At 29.6% G+C, this 16,417-nt stretch overlaps 3 protein-coding genes across 3 annotated transcripts in view; 1 reads left to right on the top strand and 2 right to left on the bottom strand.

Annotated features, from left to right (window-relative positions):
• Positions 1-3,235, bottom strand: part of LOC130676557 (uncharacterized) — a 28,782-nt gene extending 25,547 nt beyond the window's left edge. Inside the window, exon 1 of the mRNA XM_057482880.1 lies at positions 3,030-3,235. The gene's annotated coding sequence lies outside the window, so the exon portion shown is untranslated. The remainder of the gene's footprint in view (positions 1-3,029) is intronic.
• Positions 3,236-3,529: 294 nt separating this feature from the next.
• Positions 3,530-6,319, top strand: LOC130676555 (circadian clock-controlled protein daywake-like). Its single transcript, XM_057482878.1, has 3 exons — positions 3,530-3,689; positions 3,758-3,989; positions 5,434-6,319. Exons 1-3 carry the CDS (start codon positions 3,626-3,628, stop codon positions 5,870-5,872), a joined length of 735 nt encoding a protein of 244 aa, XP_057338861.1. The 5' UTR covers positions 3,530-3,625; the 3' UTR covers positions 5,873-6,319.
• LOC130676553 (putative beta-carotene-binding protein) lies at positions 6,036-16,095 on the bottom strand. The gene is made up of 3 exons (XM_057482876.1): positions 15,935-16,095; positions 9,284-9,649; positions 6,036-9,185 (listed from the first exon to the last, which is right to left on the bottom strand). Exons 1-3 carry the CDS (start codon positions 15,999-16,001, stop codon positions 8,878-8,880), a joined length of 741 nt encoding a protein of 246 aa, XP_057338859.1. The 5' UTR covers positions 16,002-16,095; the 3' UTR covers positions 6,036-8,877.
• Between the last annotated feature and the right edge of the window lie 322 nt (positions 16,096-16,417).

Raw genomic sequence — 16,417 nt, forward strand, 5'->3', positions numbered from 1 at the left:
AAAATGGCACAGGTGTCGGCGGTGTAATTTGGCGATGTTGAAATACCGGTGTTAAATCGGTGTAAAAAGAAATTCCACGTATAAAAAATTAGAAAACAAAAATGTACTACGGAGCTGCCAGAGTTGAACAACGGGCCCCTACTTGGCCCAGCACTGGGGAACCTAGCTTTGGCACACCTATATTGGCCCAGGCTTGGGCCAGGACTGGGTAACCTAGCCTTGGCCGTCCAATGGCAACCCAGACTTGGGCCAAGACTGGGTAACCTAGCCTTGGCCGTTACAATGATTACCCGGGCTTGGGCCAAGACTGGGTAACCTAGCCTTGGCCGTCCAATGGCAACCCAGACTTACGCCAAGACTGGGTAACCTAGCCTTGGCCATCCAATGGCAAGCCAGGCTTGGGCCAGGACTGGGTAACCTAGCCTTGGCCGTTACAATGATTACCCGGGCTTGGGCCAAGGTAGGATTACCCAAGTTTGGATATACCCATGGTTTATACAAGTAGATCATATAAATGTACCAGTTCAACGTTAGTAGGTTCGTCCAGTAGCTACCGTTCGGACCCAGTAATCAGAAGGACGGCAGTTCGCGCCCAGAGTCCAGCAGAATTTCCACCGAGTTTTTTTCACATCATTTACCTCCCTTAAATAATTAAAACGTTAATGATCATGAATTCTACGAGGTTAATAATAATAAATTTTTTTAAATTAAATTTATTCGTTTCCTGGAAGCCTGGGCCAGGTCTGGCAACCAAGCATGGGCCAGGGCTGGCAACCCGGCTTGGCCCGAGATTATCATTCCAGGCTTCTACCAAAGCTGGGCCAAGACTGGCTTACAAGCCTGGCCCAAGGTTCTACAAAGTTGGGCCAAGTCTGGGCCAAGCTTGGGCCCGTGGTACTTTCCTCTCTGGGACATATAAAAAAATATAAAAATTTAATGAATATTATCTCGAGGAAATTTTAATTTTGCTATGTCTTTATTTTAATAATTATTTATTTTACACGTAATTTATTTAAAAATTACACAATTTTACGCCATTCCCATTTTGACCATTTCAATCACCAATAATTTAATAAATTAATAAAAACACTGTTTAACTATTCACAAAGTGAAATATTTTCAACACCGGGAAATTCTCTTAACACCGGTAAAAAATTTTTACACCGGCGGCAGTGTTACTTTAATACCGCTTTTGGTGTTGAAATTTAACACCGAAAATTTTAACACTGACACCGCTTGAACTTATCCCAGTTTTTTTTACAGTGTATAAATTTCAAACGTATGGAAAAATAAATAAATTAAGTCGTGTTTAAAAATTATTTTTTTTTAAAGACAGACCAAAGTTACCCAGATTATCTGTTTTCACTTCGTTACAAACAATAAAATTAAAAAATGGTTGACTTTGTTATCCAAATAATGAATTTTTGAAGCTCTTCAAGCTAACAAAGGCTTGTAATAAAACTTATATTTTCAAAACTTATAAACCAATCACAATGGTTCTTGTAGAAAATGATAAAGATTATTGAAACATGATTTTTAGGGTATTTTGAAATTTGTGTTTAGCAAAAAATTCAAAAAACTATTCGTTTTTAAATTTTTCATTTGCTAAATCTTGTACACAAATAAATTGATTGACACGCAATTGAAATTTAATATTGTTTTGGAGCTCATAAGTTTTGGAATTGATCAATAAAATGGTTTTCAAAGTATATATATATTAGGGTGTGTCATTTTAAGGCTACATTTTTTTTTTACTGCTATAGCAGAAAATCTGGTAGTGTATAGAAAATAAAAAATTATGCCGCTGGGCTGAAGGGTTTAAGTTCACTAGCGGCTTAGCTCATCGAAAAATTCGATTTCCCATTTAAATAATACGGGAAATTTTTTTTCTTAACTTTGAGTATTTTTAACTCGTGAACAAATTAATAGATCGAATTGACTAATACATATTTTTGTAGGAAATTGAACGCTCTACAAAAAAGGTCTCTTATCATTTTTCGATCAACCCATCTGTTCTAAAGTTATTGGAGCTCGAAGTCAAGTTATAGTAAATTTCGAGATCTTTTTACTTTTCCGGCAAAACTATCAGACTTATCATAAAATGTTGTAGGGTCTTTTTTGTTGGCAATTTTATTCTGTACAAATTATTATCAGTAAAGTTTTTTCAAATTCCGCATTGTTTTTTAGTTATTTTCATTTTAATTTTAAGCTCTTAAAAAAGTAGTGTTCTGATCGATTTCAAGAGCTCGACATTGAAATGAAAATAAGTAGAAAACAATGCGGAATTTGAAAAAACTTTACTGATAGTAATTTGTAGAGAATAAAATTGTCAACAAAAAAGACTCTATAATATTTTATGATAAGTCTGATAGTTTTGCCGGAAAAGTAAAAAGATCCCGAAATTTACTATAACTTGACTTCGAGCTCCAATAACTTTAGAATAGATGGATTGATCGAAAAATGATAAGAGACCTTTTTTGTAGAGCGTTCAATTTCCTACAAAAATATGTATTAGTCAATTCGATCTATTAATTTGTTCACGAGTTAAAAATACTCAAAGTTAAGAAAAAAAATTTCCCGTATTATTTAAATGGGAAATCGAATTTTTTGATGAGCTAAGCCGCTGTTGGACTTAAACCCTTCAGCCCAGCGGCATAATTTTTTATTTTCTATACACTACCAGATTTTCTGCTATAGCAGTAAAAAAAAAATGTAGCCTTAAAATGACACACCCTAATATATATATAAATAATGCAAACTTCTTTTGAAATCGTACATAGACCCCAGAAAATATTGCATACCAAGTGAACCCATACGTGACATTCATTGAATGGTTTGCTAATAAATTATAAAATCTCAAAATAATAATTGATTTTTTACACAAATATCATCAAAATTATAATTAATATGATAAATTAAGTAAAATAAATAAGTAATAATTATAACTTACGATTAAAATAATGTAAATTTATTTCTATTAGTAATTATTGACTATGGAATAAAGTTTATTTAGCCTTAACCGTACATACCAATATATATAGTCAAAGGAAGTTGATATAAAATGCAGATGGCATGTTCAGCATACTAAATAAAAATAAAACATCTCACTAAAACTTTTGTTCACTTTTGTTTTTTTATCATCATATTTTTGTTGACAAATAAACAATGTGGTAAATAAGATACATAATCACTTGATAGTAAACTAAAAAAAAAATTGAAAATATAATCGAGGTAATTTCGTGACATAAAAATAACGAATTGTGATATGTCACGTGTAATAACAAAATCACAGATAAACATATACGATAAAAAATTCCAAATAACAACAAAATTAAAAAAAAAAAAAAATAAAGTGAGAAGAAGGAGGTAAAGAGTTGGGGGAACAATAAAATATCATTTGACAACGTCAATATTTTTTTACATGAATAAATTACCAAAGAAGGAGATTTTAGTAGTGGGAGTACTTCCTTGTCGAGATATTAGAGGTCAGCAATTTTCATTAACTGAAAATCCCACCCGCAGTTTTCTGGATCTAATATATTGAAGCTCTCCGCCTTATATATAAAGTTGTAGAACGACCTGAACATACATCACAATAACGCTCATCTCATAAATATTAAGTACAATGTCCGGGTTTAAAATTATTTTTCTTGCAGTTTTAATATCATGCGCGTCAGCAATAGATTTACGTAAGTATTTATTACGTTAATTTATAATTTTTTATGATGTTTTAAAAAAAAATATATATTTTTTACAGCGGAATTTCTTCGGGTTTGTAATAGAAATGATCCAAATATGAACGCCTGTATCAAAGACAGTGCTGAACATCTGAAACCATATTTAATTACCGGTGTACCTGAGTATAATATACCATCACTTGAGCCTTTATTACTAAACGATCTTGTGGCTGCCGAAGGACATGGTATCAGAATTACAGGAAAAGATGTAAAAGCTTACGGTGCTGGTAACTACTTTGTCAAAGAAATTAAGTGAGTACTAATTATTGTTTACTTTTATAATCATTATTTTTGAATATTAACATCATAAAATGTGAATGCTCAAATACTCGACATTTATGTCTATAGCAAAAGTAATTAAATATTAATATGAAATAAATGTATAGTCATTTTAAATTTATTATATTTTTTGAAATTTTCGCTTTAAATATATCAGATACTGTTAAAAAAAACCGGGAGTTGATGTGGATTTTATTTCAATCCGTATTCGCTCCATCCGTTAGAAGTTCGCAACTTTAAAAAAAAAATTATTTCGCATACGGAATAAATAAAGAGTTTGATTTATTCGGTGGAATAATACAGATTTTATATCAATCCGCATTTATTACGATTTGGAGTTTTAATTTTAAAATTACCTCCCTTTTGAAGTGAATTTTATTCATAGGGGATTCAATAAACAAAAAATCGTTCGATTTTATTCGGCTAATTTTTTACAGTGTGTAATCATATCATACCTATATATACATATATGCATATATATGTTGAAAAATTTCTATTGTAAATTATATAACATTATTATTTCTAAAATACCAATTATTTAAAAAAAAAAACCTTCAAATCCACCGGCTGCTTAATTTCAAAACCCAGTAACTGACAAAAAGAAAATTGATCAGAAAATTAATAAAACATATTTAAGTTTAGCCGCACTAGTGTTTAATAAAATTCATTTCTCTATGAAAAAAAATAAAAAAAAAAAAAATTTTTAAATATGTACTGAGTTATGTGTAAAAAAAAAAACATTAAAATTAAAAATGACAAAAAAACAATTTGTAAAATTTTATCAGTTTCTGGATTTTGAAATTCGAGTTAAAGAGCATCCACTTTACACGGAGAGAATTTTACGAAGAATATTGTCGTCGTTTATTTAAATGTTACACTAAATTGAGTAATCTTGGGCCATTACTTTTTACTTTTGGACACGAAATTTTACTCTTCTAGGTCCCAAACAGAGTGTAAAATCATATAATTATTTTATCTGCTGTTAAAAAACTACTCACTAGTAGAGTACAATATAGTCTAGCGATGTTAATATTTTTAAAAAATTGAAATAGAAAATACCAGTTTTTTATAAAAATTTGTAATGGTCGAGTATTACTCAAAATTACAGAGTAATTTTCATTAAAAAATAATAATCGTATAAGTTTACAATAATGTCAAGCTTATAAATATAAAAATTGCAATCATTACATTTATTTAAATTGAATATAATTTATATTCAAGTAATTTTACTTGTTGATAATAGTCATGTACATTTTAAATATTCTATAAACGTATTAGATGGCCGTGACATGAGAAACATATATCGAAATACTTAAAAGGACTGTTACAGTATGATTAAAAAATTAAAAAAAAAAAAACAACAAGAATTGTTAATATTAAAAAATTAAAATAAAAAAATTTGTATTTTTGTTTCAAGTGTGGACATGGCGGCGTTAGAATTCAATGTAGACATTTTGCTACCTCATTTGTACGTCGAAGGCATATACGAAATTGATGGAAAAGTTTTATTATTACCAATAACCGGTTCTGGTCGAATGATCGGTAACTTTACAGATTGTATTGGATCGGTTAAATTTTTAGCATCAGCAAAGCCAGATGCACAGGGAGTGAAACAGTTTAATATCGATGAGTTTAATTTAAAAGTAACAGTCGGTAATGGTAATTTACAACTTGACAATCTTTTTGGTGGTGACAAAACTATCGGAGATGTCGTTAATCAAGCGATAAATGCAAACTTTGCTATTTTCTTGCGTGAAATTCTTCCTCTGGTTGAAAAATCATTAGCTTTAGCTTTTAGAGATATTGGTAATGGTATTGTTAATTCATTCACCTTCGATCAACTTTTCCCAATGTAATTAATTTTTAAAGCTTGTAAAAATAAATAATTTTTTTTTTCCTTGTAAATATTTTATGAATCGAAATAATTTCTGATGGGTACAAAATTAATTTTATACTTCAGTTACAATTTTGATATACTCAATTATATACTTCCTCAATATATTAATATTATTGTGTCTTTTAAATAATTTTAATTATAAAAAGAACAGCTAAACTCTGTAATTCCGACTGATTATGCTGGATAAAATCGGCAATTTGTAATTTAGAAAATTTATTATTATTTTTTTTTAAGATCAAGGTGAGAAATAGCAGTAAGTTATTGAATAATATCTAAACGATCACTGAGATCTGCGATTTACGCAAAAAAAAAAAAAAGTCGATAAATAACTTTGTCAGTAGATGTAAAAAATTTAATTGTATTTATTAATTATTTTTCTTTCAATAAAATAAAATGTTTCAATGTTGTTTGTGTGCGAGTACTTTGTTTTTTTATTTTTACTTCCCATTTATTAATAATATTAAAATTTATACTTTTTTTCTTAAAAATATTATCAGAAGTTTCCTTAATCTAGGAAAAGAAGTTTAGACCTGCCTAGATCTGTTCAGATCTAACTTGATATGGGCAGATATAGACAAAATGCAGATCTAAACTTTTTTTCCCGGGAATTTATTTCAAATGAATGAACAATTTAAGTATATTTATTGTAATATATAATCAAATGATGAATTTAATTCAATATGTTCTGCCAAGAGGAATTTTCAAGATCACGTAATACTTAAACTATAATAATTTATCTACTTGGTTAGCTAATCATAAAATGTTATCTAACAATTTTTTTCATAGTTCTCTGTAATCGATTACACAAAAAGATAAGTAATTTTTGACAACGTTAATCATTGTATTTATAAATTATATTTTTTAATGTGCTGTAAGTATATAAAAATAAAAAAAAAAAATTTATTACAATTTATAACAAATTGATTTAGACGTACGTATATTACTAAGGAAATAAAAAACAATAATTTAAGTTAGAAAAAAAAATATGAATCACGCTAGGGTAACGGGCATTCTGTGAAGGTCAAACAATATATGTAAATTAAAATTTTTTTTATTTTCTTCCTTATTTTATAATCACATTTTACAAGATACGTAGAAAAAAATTTACGATGTGATGAGGCATAAAAAAGTTGTCTACATATTTTTTTTTAAATCTATTATTACTTATCCAACTTGACAAGCAAGTATTTTTTGTTGATTGCAGGAGCCACGTGCGCTCTTTCTCACGTGTATTACAGGGTCAATATCAAGTACCATTACATCAAAAAAAGTTTAGCACAATTATTCATAAAAGTAAATATGATGTACACGGAAAGAAAATTATAGGAAGTTTTGCTATGCATTATGGGACTAGTTCCCATAATGGTATAGGAATTGTACCCATACTACTATAAGGATGGTTCCCATAATTTATGGGAATAGTTCCCATAATAGTATGAGAATAGTTCCCATACCATTATGGGAACCATTCCCATAATGGTATTGGAATAGATCCTATACCAATTTGGGAATATTTCCCATAATATTATGGGAAATATTCCCATATCATTATGGGAACCATTGCCATAATGGTATGGGAACTATTCCTATAATATTATGGGAACTATTCCCATAATGTAATGGGAACCACTCCCATAATGTAATGGGAACCACTCCCATAAAATCATAAAAATTAATAATGGTATAGGAACTATTCCAATAGCATTATGGGAACCATTCCTATAATATTATGGGAATAGTTCCCATACCATTATGGGAACCATTCTTACAATGTTATGGGAATGGTTCCTATAATTTTTGGGAATGATTCCTATAAAATACAGGGTTCATTCCTACATAGTATGGGAATGATTCCCATAATATTATGGGAACAAATCCTATAAATTATAGGAACCATTCCTATAATTATAGGAACCATTCCTATAGTGTTATGGCTCGCATTCCCATAATTTTAGGAACTGTTCCTATAATTATGGGAAACATTCCTATAATTATAGGAACTGCTCCCATAATTTATGGTTCTAATTCCTATGTTGGTATAGAAAAAATTTTTATAGAATTATGGGAACCTCTGCCATGATTTTCTTTCCGTGTACTCGCATTTATCATTGAAATAACATTTTCACCACACCTGTACTAAAACTTTGAATTCCTGTCCTGTTTGGCGGGAGGAAAGTCTTACTTTCTTCTTATCAAACAGAGGCAAAAATTTAAATATACAGATGCAAGTAACAAACAGTATACACACCGCAGAGGAAGATAGGACATCCGAATCCGCGTGATTGCCATCCTCGTCTTCAGTTGGAATAGAAAATTACACGAGGGTTGGAATGTCCTACTTTCTTCCCGCGGTGTGTAACATACTATTTCATATTACCCGCATTGAAATTGCGAGTTCTAATGCCTGTTTTGCCAGTCGTAACAAGCCAATTTCAGACCAATGCGATTTATCGCGCAGAAACTAATCAATTTCTTCTCTCGGTAAGAAACTCATTAGTTTCTGTCCGTTAAATTAGGTTTTGACTTCATTTCATCCTTGTCAGAAGTGCATGTGTTTATTGTAAACCTCTGAATATTTATGACATTCTAATAACCAAACAAACTATAAGTTGTATTTTAAAAACTAAAAAAATAATATGAGTTCCGATAACAACAATTGTTAAATTAATAAAAAGCCACTGTTTTTCTTGTTAAAATACTTAAATTTCCATATTTAAAGTGTATCATTATTTTTTTTTACCACACTATCGGTCAGAAATTAGCCTGATTTGACTGACTCCAGATATTAAAACTCTCAGTATCAATGCAGGTAATATGAAAAATATAGTGCATGGCACGGGATGAAACACGACTTCAGATTTCGGGTGACGTCGACCAACTTCGATTCGGACAGTCAACTTCATCCTCATCTGAAAACGTATCGTTTCATCCCTCGTCACGCAATATACTATTTATAAAAAAAATTTACTCTCGATCAGGGAATAATTCATCGTATGTAAAGTTTTTACATATTCGATTAGACAATTCAAGTAATTTAGAAGCTATTGCTTTTTCAAGACTAGGTGTAAGAGATTCAATGATTTCAACACGATTTGTATTAATAACAGCATTTATAGCATCGGCAAATTGATCATTTGCTCCGGCTTTAGCAACAAAGGTAGATTTGTAATCTCTTATTCTTAGCTTACACTTCATACTGGTGAAGAAAAGTTGTTTGCCCTTTTTTGTGTTGATTATTTTGAAAATCATTGTTGAGTTTGATTCGATGTCCTCTGTTTAGTTTAATCAACAATATGAATATTATATATTTAAATTTCATAAAATATTAAAGATTATAAATAAAATTATATAATTAAAAACTATACTATACCCGCATCAATGTCAATAGGTCCTGATCCTTCTACTGGAACAACTATTTTTGCTTTGACGTGATAATCTCCTTGCAATTTCATTTTTTTGAAAAAAATATCAATATCTATTTTCTTGTTTTCAAGATCAACGTTGAGTCTTTTAACTTCGAAATCGAGAGCATTGAAGATTTTTACATTTTTAGCTCCAGCTTTAAAATCTGGTGAATCAGCTAGAGGAAGTCCTTCTTCCATAAAAAGGGGATTAGTTGAAGGTACATCAAGCTCGGGTATACCATCACGTAGTTTTGGACGTAAAGTATCTACACTATTTTTTACGCATTCATTCAAATTTGGATTTCTTCGACCACATATTGGTATATATGATGCTGAAATATTTAAAAATAATCTGTACTATAATATTTTTATTTTTTGATAAAAATTTATTCAACAAGAAAGTCATAAAAATTATTATTTTGCCAGAGAAAATCAGTTTTTAATCACATTTTATTATATGGAAATGGTTCCGATAATATCATAGGGATGATTACCATAATACCATAACAATTGTTAGTTAACTATTTCACTATCGTATAAGAATTAAATTCATTTAGATACACGGAGAGAAATTTATGGTAACCGTTCCTAGTACGTTTATGAAATATCATCCCATACCGTTATAGTAATGAGTACTTGGAATTATGGGATATAAGCTCATACTTTCTAGAAAAAGTTCCCATAAGTATGGGAACAATTCCCATCATTATGGTAACAGTTCCCATATCGCATGTGAAAGAACTATGGTAATGGTGACCATAGATTATAGTAATGGTTACCATGTATTATGGTAACGTCCCGAGTCAAAATTAAAACAGTAGTTTGAGCCTCCAAAGCCTCAGTTTTTTTGATGTTAGACTTGCCGCTAAATGTAATATGTTATTTAAGTCCTCGATGTCCTAAAAGTAGCGAATAGAGGAGTAAATCACCTTTTTAAAATGGTATTTTAATCCTCCATGGCCTACCATATATTTTAAAATGCTATTTAAGTCCTCAATACCCTAAACGAAGCACATGGAGGAGTAAATCACCTTTTTAAAAAGATGTTTTAACCCTCCAAGGCCTACCATACTTTTAATCGGTAACTTCGAATGAGCTCAATTCTTTAGCATGATATTATTGTTAGAATAATAGCTGCGTTCTAAATACATAAAGATATTTCCAAGTGGTTGTGCTTCATATTCGTAAGGTCGTGGTTTCGAATCCTGGCGGCAGCAGATTAGTTTTCAGCAATGTTTTTCAAATTCTTTGGCAGTTTCCGTTTTCCAATACATCGTTTGTATTTATTGTTCACATAAACTAATTAATTAATCATATACTAATAAATCGAAGGTTCTAATTATTCAATTCGAATTTCGAATGACTTAGTACTATTCTATTCGAACGCCTACTCGTATAACTTTAGCTATTATTATTAATATGTTAAATTTCTTTATTTTTTAACTTACAAAAAAACATTTATTACTAAGAAATTATTTTTGGGATTTTTAAATTTCAAATTTATTTCGATCATGGTGGCCATTTCTAATTAGTGGCCCCCCTTTCCCTTCTGTTTCTTTACCAATTGTACCCGATCCGATGAGAGTCTTTCTCGATCTATAAATTTAGGCTCTGGAGGCTTATTTTACCTTTTTAAAAAAAAGATTTGAACCTAAACTTGGTAAAAGCGGACAAAGTTACCACATTTAGGTTCAAATCACCTTTTTAATGCATGAATCTTCATATTCTAAAAAGATGATTTAAACCTTCTTACCCTCGTGTAAGATTTGAAGGCTCAAATCACCTTTTTAATTTTGACTTGGGTGGTTACCATAATATTATAGTAATGATAACTATAATATATATGAGTACCGTTCCTATAATCGACATTTCAAAAAAACCGGTTACCATGCATTATGGGAACCATTCCTATAATATATCGTAATTGTTACCATAAATTTCTCTCCGTGTGGAAGTGATTGAAATAATTTGTATGGGTGTTATTTCTATAATCAAAATACACAAAGAAACCTGTTCTCGTATGATGTGGAAATGATTCACATAAAATATTGTGATCGCTACTGTAAATTTCTCTCCGTGTATATGAGAAAATAATAATATTTCGCTGGAAATTAGCAGGGAATGTTAGGGGTTGTTTGGAGGGTCAATTATTTTCTAGATTTTGTTTTATAGTATATATATTTACACTGTTAAAGATTATTCTTGATATTTAAAGCAAATTACTTGTAGTAGTACTCGTGTCGAAACTTCAAGTTTCAGAATCTCTAAAGCCGATCAAAACAAACTAATTTCAGTCTAATGTCGTGAATATTGTGCAATATTAGCAAAAACGTAAATTGCGAATGTCTTCAGTCACTGGGCAGAAACATATGTATTTCGTCCCTTGGGAAAAAACAAATAATGTTTCTGCCCACTGCACTCTAAAACCAAGTGTGTTACAAGTGTATTATTTTAACACACATTAAATGTGTTCTATGTTTAATGGCCATAAACAAAACTATAGTTTTTTGTAATCATTTAAAACACGTTTCACGGTGTGTTAAAAATCTATAGATTGCTTATGGCGTTTCAATGTTATTTTGCAAGTGTGTTAATTTTGACTACACACTTGGTTTTAGAGTGTGACCGAAGCCATTCGTAATTTCAACTCTGACATTGGTAACTTCTTTAATAGTAATTTCAGATCATTAATTTTATTTGCGTAACTGACAGTTCTGACTTAGTGATTAAGTTTTATAAAAATGAGTGTATAGTATATTACACACCAAGGGAGGAAAGTAGGATATTCCAACCCGTGTGTATAATTGCCTACCCGAACCGAAGGCGAGATTGGGACGTCCTACCTTTCTCCGTGGTGTGTATACGTCTTTTTTACCAGGTCTGCACCTGAAGGCTTCAATTTTGGCCTCTGTTTGTGGGAAGAATGGCACATGCGCTAATTTTTATTATTTGCTTCCTCATTAAAGAAAAGAACGACTTTCTTTTCTCTAAACAGGATAGGAATTCAAATTTTCGGTGCAGGTATGGTGAAAAAATTAACTTGTTTCGGACTCACTGCTGACAATGAAATTTTGAGTTCCAATGCAGATAATCATGAAAAATATAGCGTGTGATACAGAATTAAACACGGTGTCAGACCGTATTTCACGATAGTTATCTTTGAAAACCGTAGAAATATTTAACAGTGTACACTAAAACAGTATTAATTTTGGAGCCTAAATAGTCCGTTACAGTTATGAACTTGCAGAATTATTCGCACATTGAACGTTCTACGAAATTTTAATTCCCTAATTGAAAATCGCTGTTTTAAATTTGCTCTATTTGAGTCTAATTTGTTTATTGTTTCAATCGTTTCTGTTTAGTGATCAAGGTCATAAGAGATAGAAAAGACATATTGTCGCATTCTCTACTAACATAAAAATAAAAACAATAATTTTGTTATTCTAGTTCACGTAACTGACATTTGTCAACATTATTCAATTATAACATTGTTTTTCTGACCACAACTCAGGAATAGCATATCCATCAACATATATAACCACACTATTAATCTTAAAGTGACGCGTTTTAGATATGGTTTTACTCTGTCATTAAATCTCGTAGCTTTAATTCAAATAATTTAAAAAAATGAGAAGTCTTGCTTTCAATTAATTGCTATTAATAAAATGATAAAATTCAAAATAAAAAAAAAATATATACATTCCGCGTCACTTGGATAGTCTCACCTATTTTTTTTCAATAACTGATTCTTTACTTGCTGATTCATAAAATTATCTGTATGTTTTATATTACTTATTTAAGACAGAACAAGATATGTTGTGAGTGTTCGAGAAACAAAGCGAGGATATCGTGAGGGGGACATGCCACTAATCGGCAGTTCGTCACATGAAGAGCCTCAGTCAAATTTATTACGCAAAAGAACTAATACACGGAGAAAAAAGTATAGTAAAAATTACAATACTATAGTAAAATTTACTCACAGATATGAAAAAATACATTCTGTATTGTAATTATTACTAAACGTTTAGTAAAATTTACTAGTTAGTAATAATTACATAATAAGATATTAAAAATTACTATACGTAATGTATTTTTTGCTAAGACGATTATATTTTTTACTATTTGTATAGTAAATTTTACTATAAGTATTATTAATAAATACAAATTTAAGAAAGTAATTTTTCTAATACAATATAGGATTTGTTACTATACAAAATACTAAAAATTACTGTACGCAATGTATTTTTTGCTTACACGATTATATTTTTTTACTATCGGTATAGTAAATTCTACTATGTATAGACAAAATTAAAAGTTGGTGGGGATAGAATATACAAATATGTATTACAAGTTCTACAATTTTTGTTCTAAGGAGACATCAGGCCGTCAGACATAGGAAAGGACTCGCGCGCGGGAGATCAGGGTTCGAATCTCGGTTGAAACAAGTGATTTTTTAAAAAACAAACATCGACACCAACACCAATACAGATGACATAAATAACAATAATAATCAAAATGATAGCAATAATAATAAAAAGTTAAAAGCTAATAAAAATTTTATTTTATTTTTTTCCATTCTAATATAGTGAAATTTACTAAACGGGATAGTAAAATTTACTAAATATAAGTAAAAATTAATATGCAATATAGGAGATTTTCCATAACCAGTATATGAGAAATTACTAAACGACTTGTAAAATATGCTTATCTGTTTATGAATTTTTCATGTAAATCATAAGCGTTTCAAGATTACTATCCAAATTTAGTAATTATTTTCATATTTTTTAGTAAAATTTACTATATTTTTTTCTCCGTGTACGTTTCATTTTCGTATTATTATGTTGTAATTTTATAGCGTGATGAATAAGTTAAAATCGATTCAAAACACCAAAATTAGTTACCGTATAAAATGGGGCGCAAAAAAATGTTAAGTATTGAAGAAATCAATAAAATTAATTCTTTACTTAATCAAAATTCATCTCATCATGAAATCGCTAGAAGAGTGAATAGAATTGCTAAAGTTATTAATAATTTCGTGAAAAACGATGAAAACTACGGAAACAATTATAAAAGTCGAACGAAATTCGCGACAACGCCAAGGGAACATCGAATGATAATTCGCGCGACATCTAATTCCATTAAGACTGTGAGGCAAATAGCGGGAGAAGTTGGAACAGCAGCATCTATTTCAACTGTAACAAGAGTGATAAGACGGTCAAACAGGGCGGCCACAAAGAAATGATTTCAAAATTCGCTGATATTTCCCGGTTTTCCAGTAAAGTTTTTCACATTTTTCCCTGATTTAGAAATTTTATTCGTATCATTTCGATATTCAAAGTTTTTATTATATTTTCATTCTTAATAATTAAATTTGATAATTAAATCATGTGACAAATCAGACAAAAAGCGCAACAAAATAAATTAATATTGCCTACTTTTGATTATTCGATGTTAAAAATGTATAAGTTAAAATATTTAATAAGAAATTTTATAATTTAAATAAATTAAAAATACACTGGTTACAAAAATTAAGGGATGTTAAAAAAATTTCAAATTTTTTAGTAATTTTCATCAGTTTGTAACTCGAAGGAAAACGGTCGTACAATAAAAACAAAAAGTCAAACTGTAGCTTCAAGTGTCTAGTTTTCTGATCTGGGTCTTTAAATTTTTTTATTATGCACAATTCCGGAGCAATCAAAAATCAATGATATTTATCGAAAAAAATTTATTGAAGCTCGAAGACTGTTTTTGAGACGAACAAAAATTTGGTAAATTTCTTTTTCGATAGTTTTCTTAGGATTACTCCGGAACCGCACATAATTAAAAAATGTAAAGACCAGATCAGAAAACTAGACACTTGAAGCTATAAATTGCCTTTATTGTTTTTCGAGATACCACCTGCTGAAAATCACTTTAAAAATTGAAATTTTTATAATATCCCTTAATTTTTATAACTAGTGTATAATTTAAAATTTTTTTAATTTTGAACTGTTACAATTTAATTCCCGGAAACTTTTCGAAATTCCCTGACATTTCCATGATATTTCCCGGTTGCATTAAATTCGCTGATAATTCCCGATATTCCCGGTTTTCCCGTTTCGTGGCCACCCTGTGAAATCAAATAAAAAATCGGCTTTGAATCAAAAACACATATCAGCGCAACTTTTATTTGCAAAATAACATATGAGTCGGATAGATAAATGGCTACAAGTAATTTTTTCAGATGAAATGAAATTAAATTTAGATGGGACTGATAGATGTAACTATTACTTTGATTTGCGGAAGGAAGAAAACTTTTTGATTAAGAATCAGATATTGAATAAAATAGGTGAGGCTATCCAAGTCACGTGGACTGTACATATTTTAAATAAGCTTCAACATTATATTTTATGACAGTGAAAATAACCGACAGCTGACAATTTTAATATCTTTAAATTATAAAATTTTTTATTAAAAAAAATATATACACATTGAGATTTAAAAGTCTTTCAAAATTCGAAATATTAATTTAAAAATTAAAAAATTGTCAGCTGTCTGCTGAATACTCTATCATTCCAATAATTAAAAAATTCAACTATTTCTAAAATAGTTATTGATTACAATATGGTATTACTTACGAACTTCAGCTGAAACAAAAGATGTTAAAAAAATAATATTTAGAAAAAATATTATTGAATAAAGCATTTTAAAATAATAGCACAATGTTCTGTTAGTTAATCAGAAATATTACTGCGATAAATCGATCGGCAAAGATTAATTTATACCTTAGTAAAGTAACCAATCAATAGTTATACACAATTGTGGCTGAATCATACAATAATTAATTCAAAGTTACTACCTATCCAGATTATTCCTGATCCCACTCTTACTTGTTTTCATCTTAAAGCAAAGTATCTTCTCACTTGATTATCTTGATAATTAATATTTAATGCGTGGAAATATCTAGAAATATCATCTTTTTTTTTGCTTTTCCCAGTAATTTAATTTTTTTTTATCATTGAAATAATAGTAATTAATTAAATTTTAATTTTTTCTCAATAACATTACGATACTTTACTTACACTTATTTATCAGCATGAAGGTGCTTAATGTGGCATTGA

The sequence above is a fragment of the Microplitis mediator genome, chromosome 10 (genome assembly GCF_029852145.1).
Source record: "Microplitis mediator isolate UGA2020A chromosome 10, iyMicMedi2.1, whole genome shotgun sequence".
NCBI lineage: Eukaryota > Metazoa > Arthropoda > Insecta > Hymenoptera > Braconidae > Microplitis > Microplitis mediator.

Bases quoted from the DNA above. Each gene is read 5' to 3' on its own strand.
- LOC130676555 (XM_057482878.1), top strand. From the start codon at position 3,626: ATGTCCGGGTTTAAAATTATTTTTCTTGCAGTTTTAATATCATGCGCG. The intron at 3,690-3,757 runs GTAAGTATTTAT...TATTTTTTACAG, and splicing joins CGCGTCAGCAATAGATTTAC to CGGAATTTCTTCGGGTTTGT. The intron at 3,990-5,433 runs GTGAGTACTAAT...TTTTGTTTCAAG, and splicing joins TACTTTGTCAAAGAAATTAA to TGTGGACATGGCGGCGTTAG.
- LOC130676553 (XM_057482876.1), bottom strand. From the start codon at position 16,001: ATGCTTTATTCAATAATATTTTTTCTAAATATTATTTTTTTAACATCT. The intron at 9,650-15,934 runs GTAAGTAATACC...TAAATATTTCAG, and splicing joins TTTTGTTTCAGCTGAAGTTC to CATCATATATACCAATATGT. The intron at 9,186-9,283 runs GTATAGTATAGT...TAAACTAAACAG, and splicing joins ACCTATTGACATTGATGCGG to AGGACATCGAATCAAACTCA.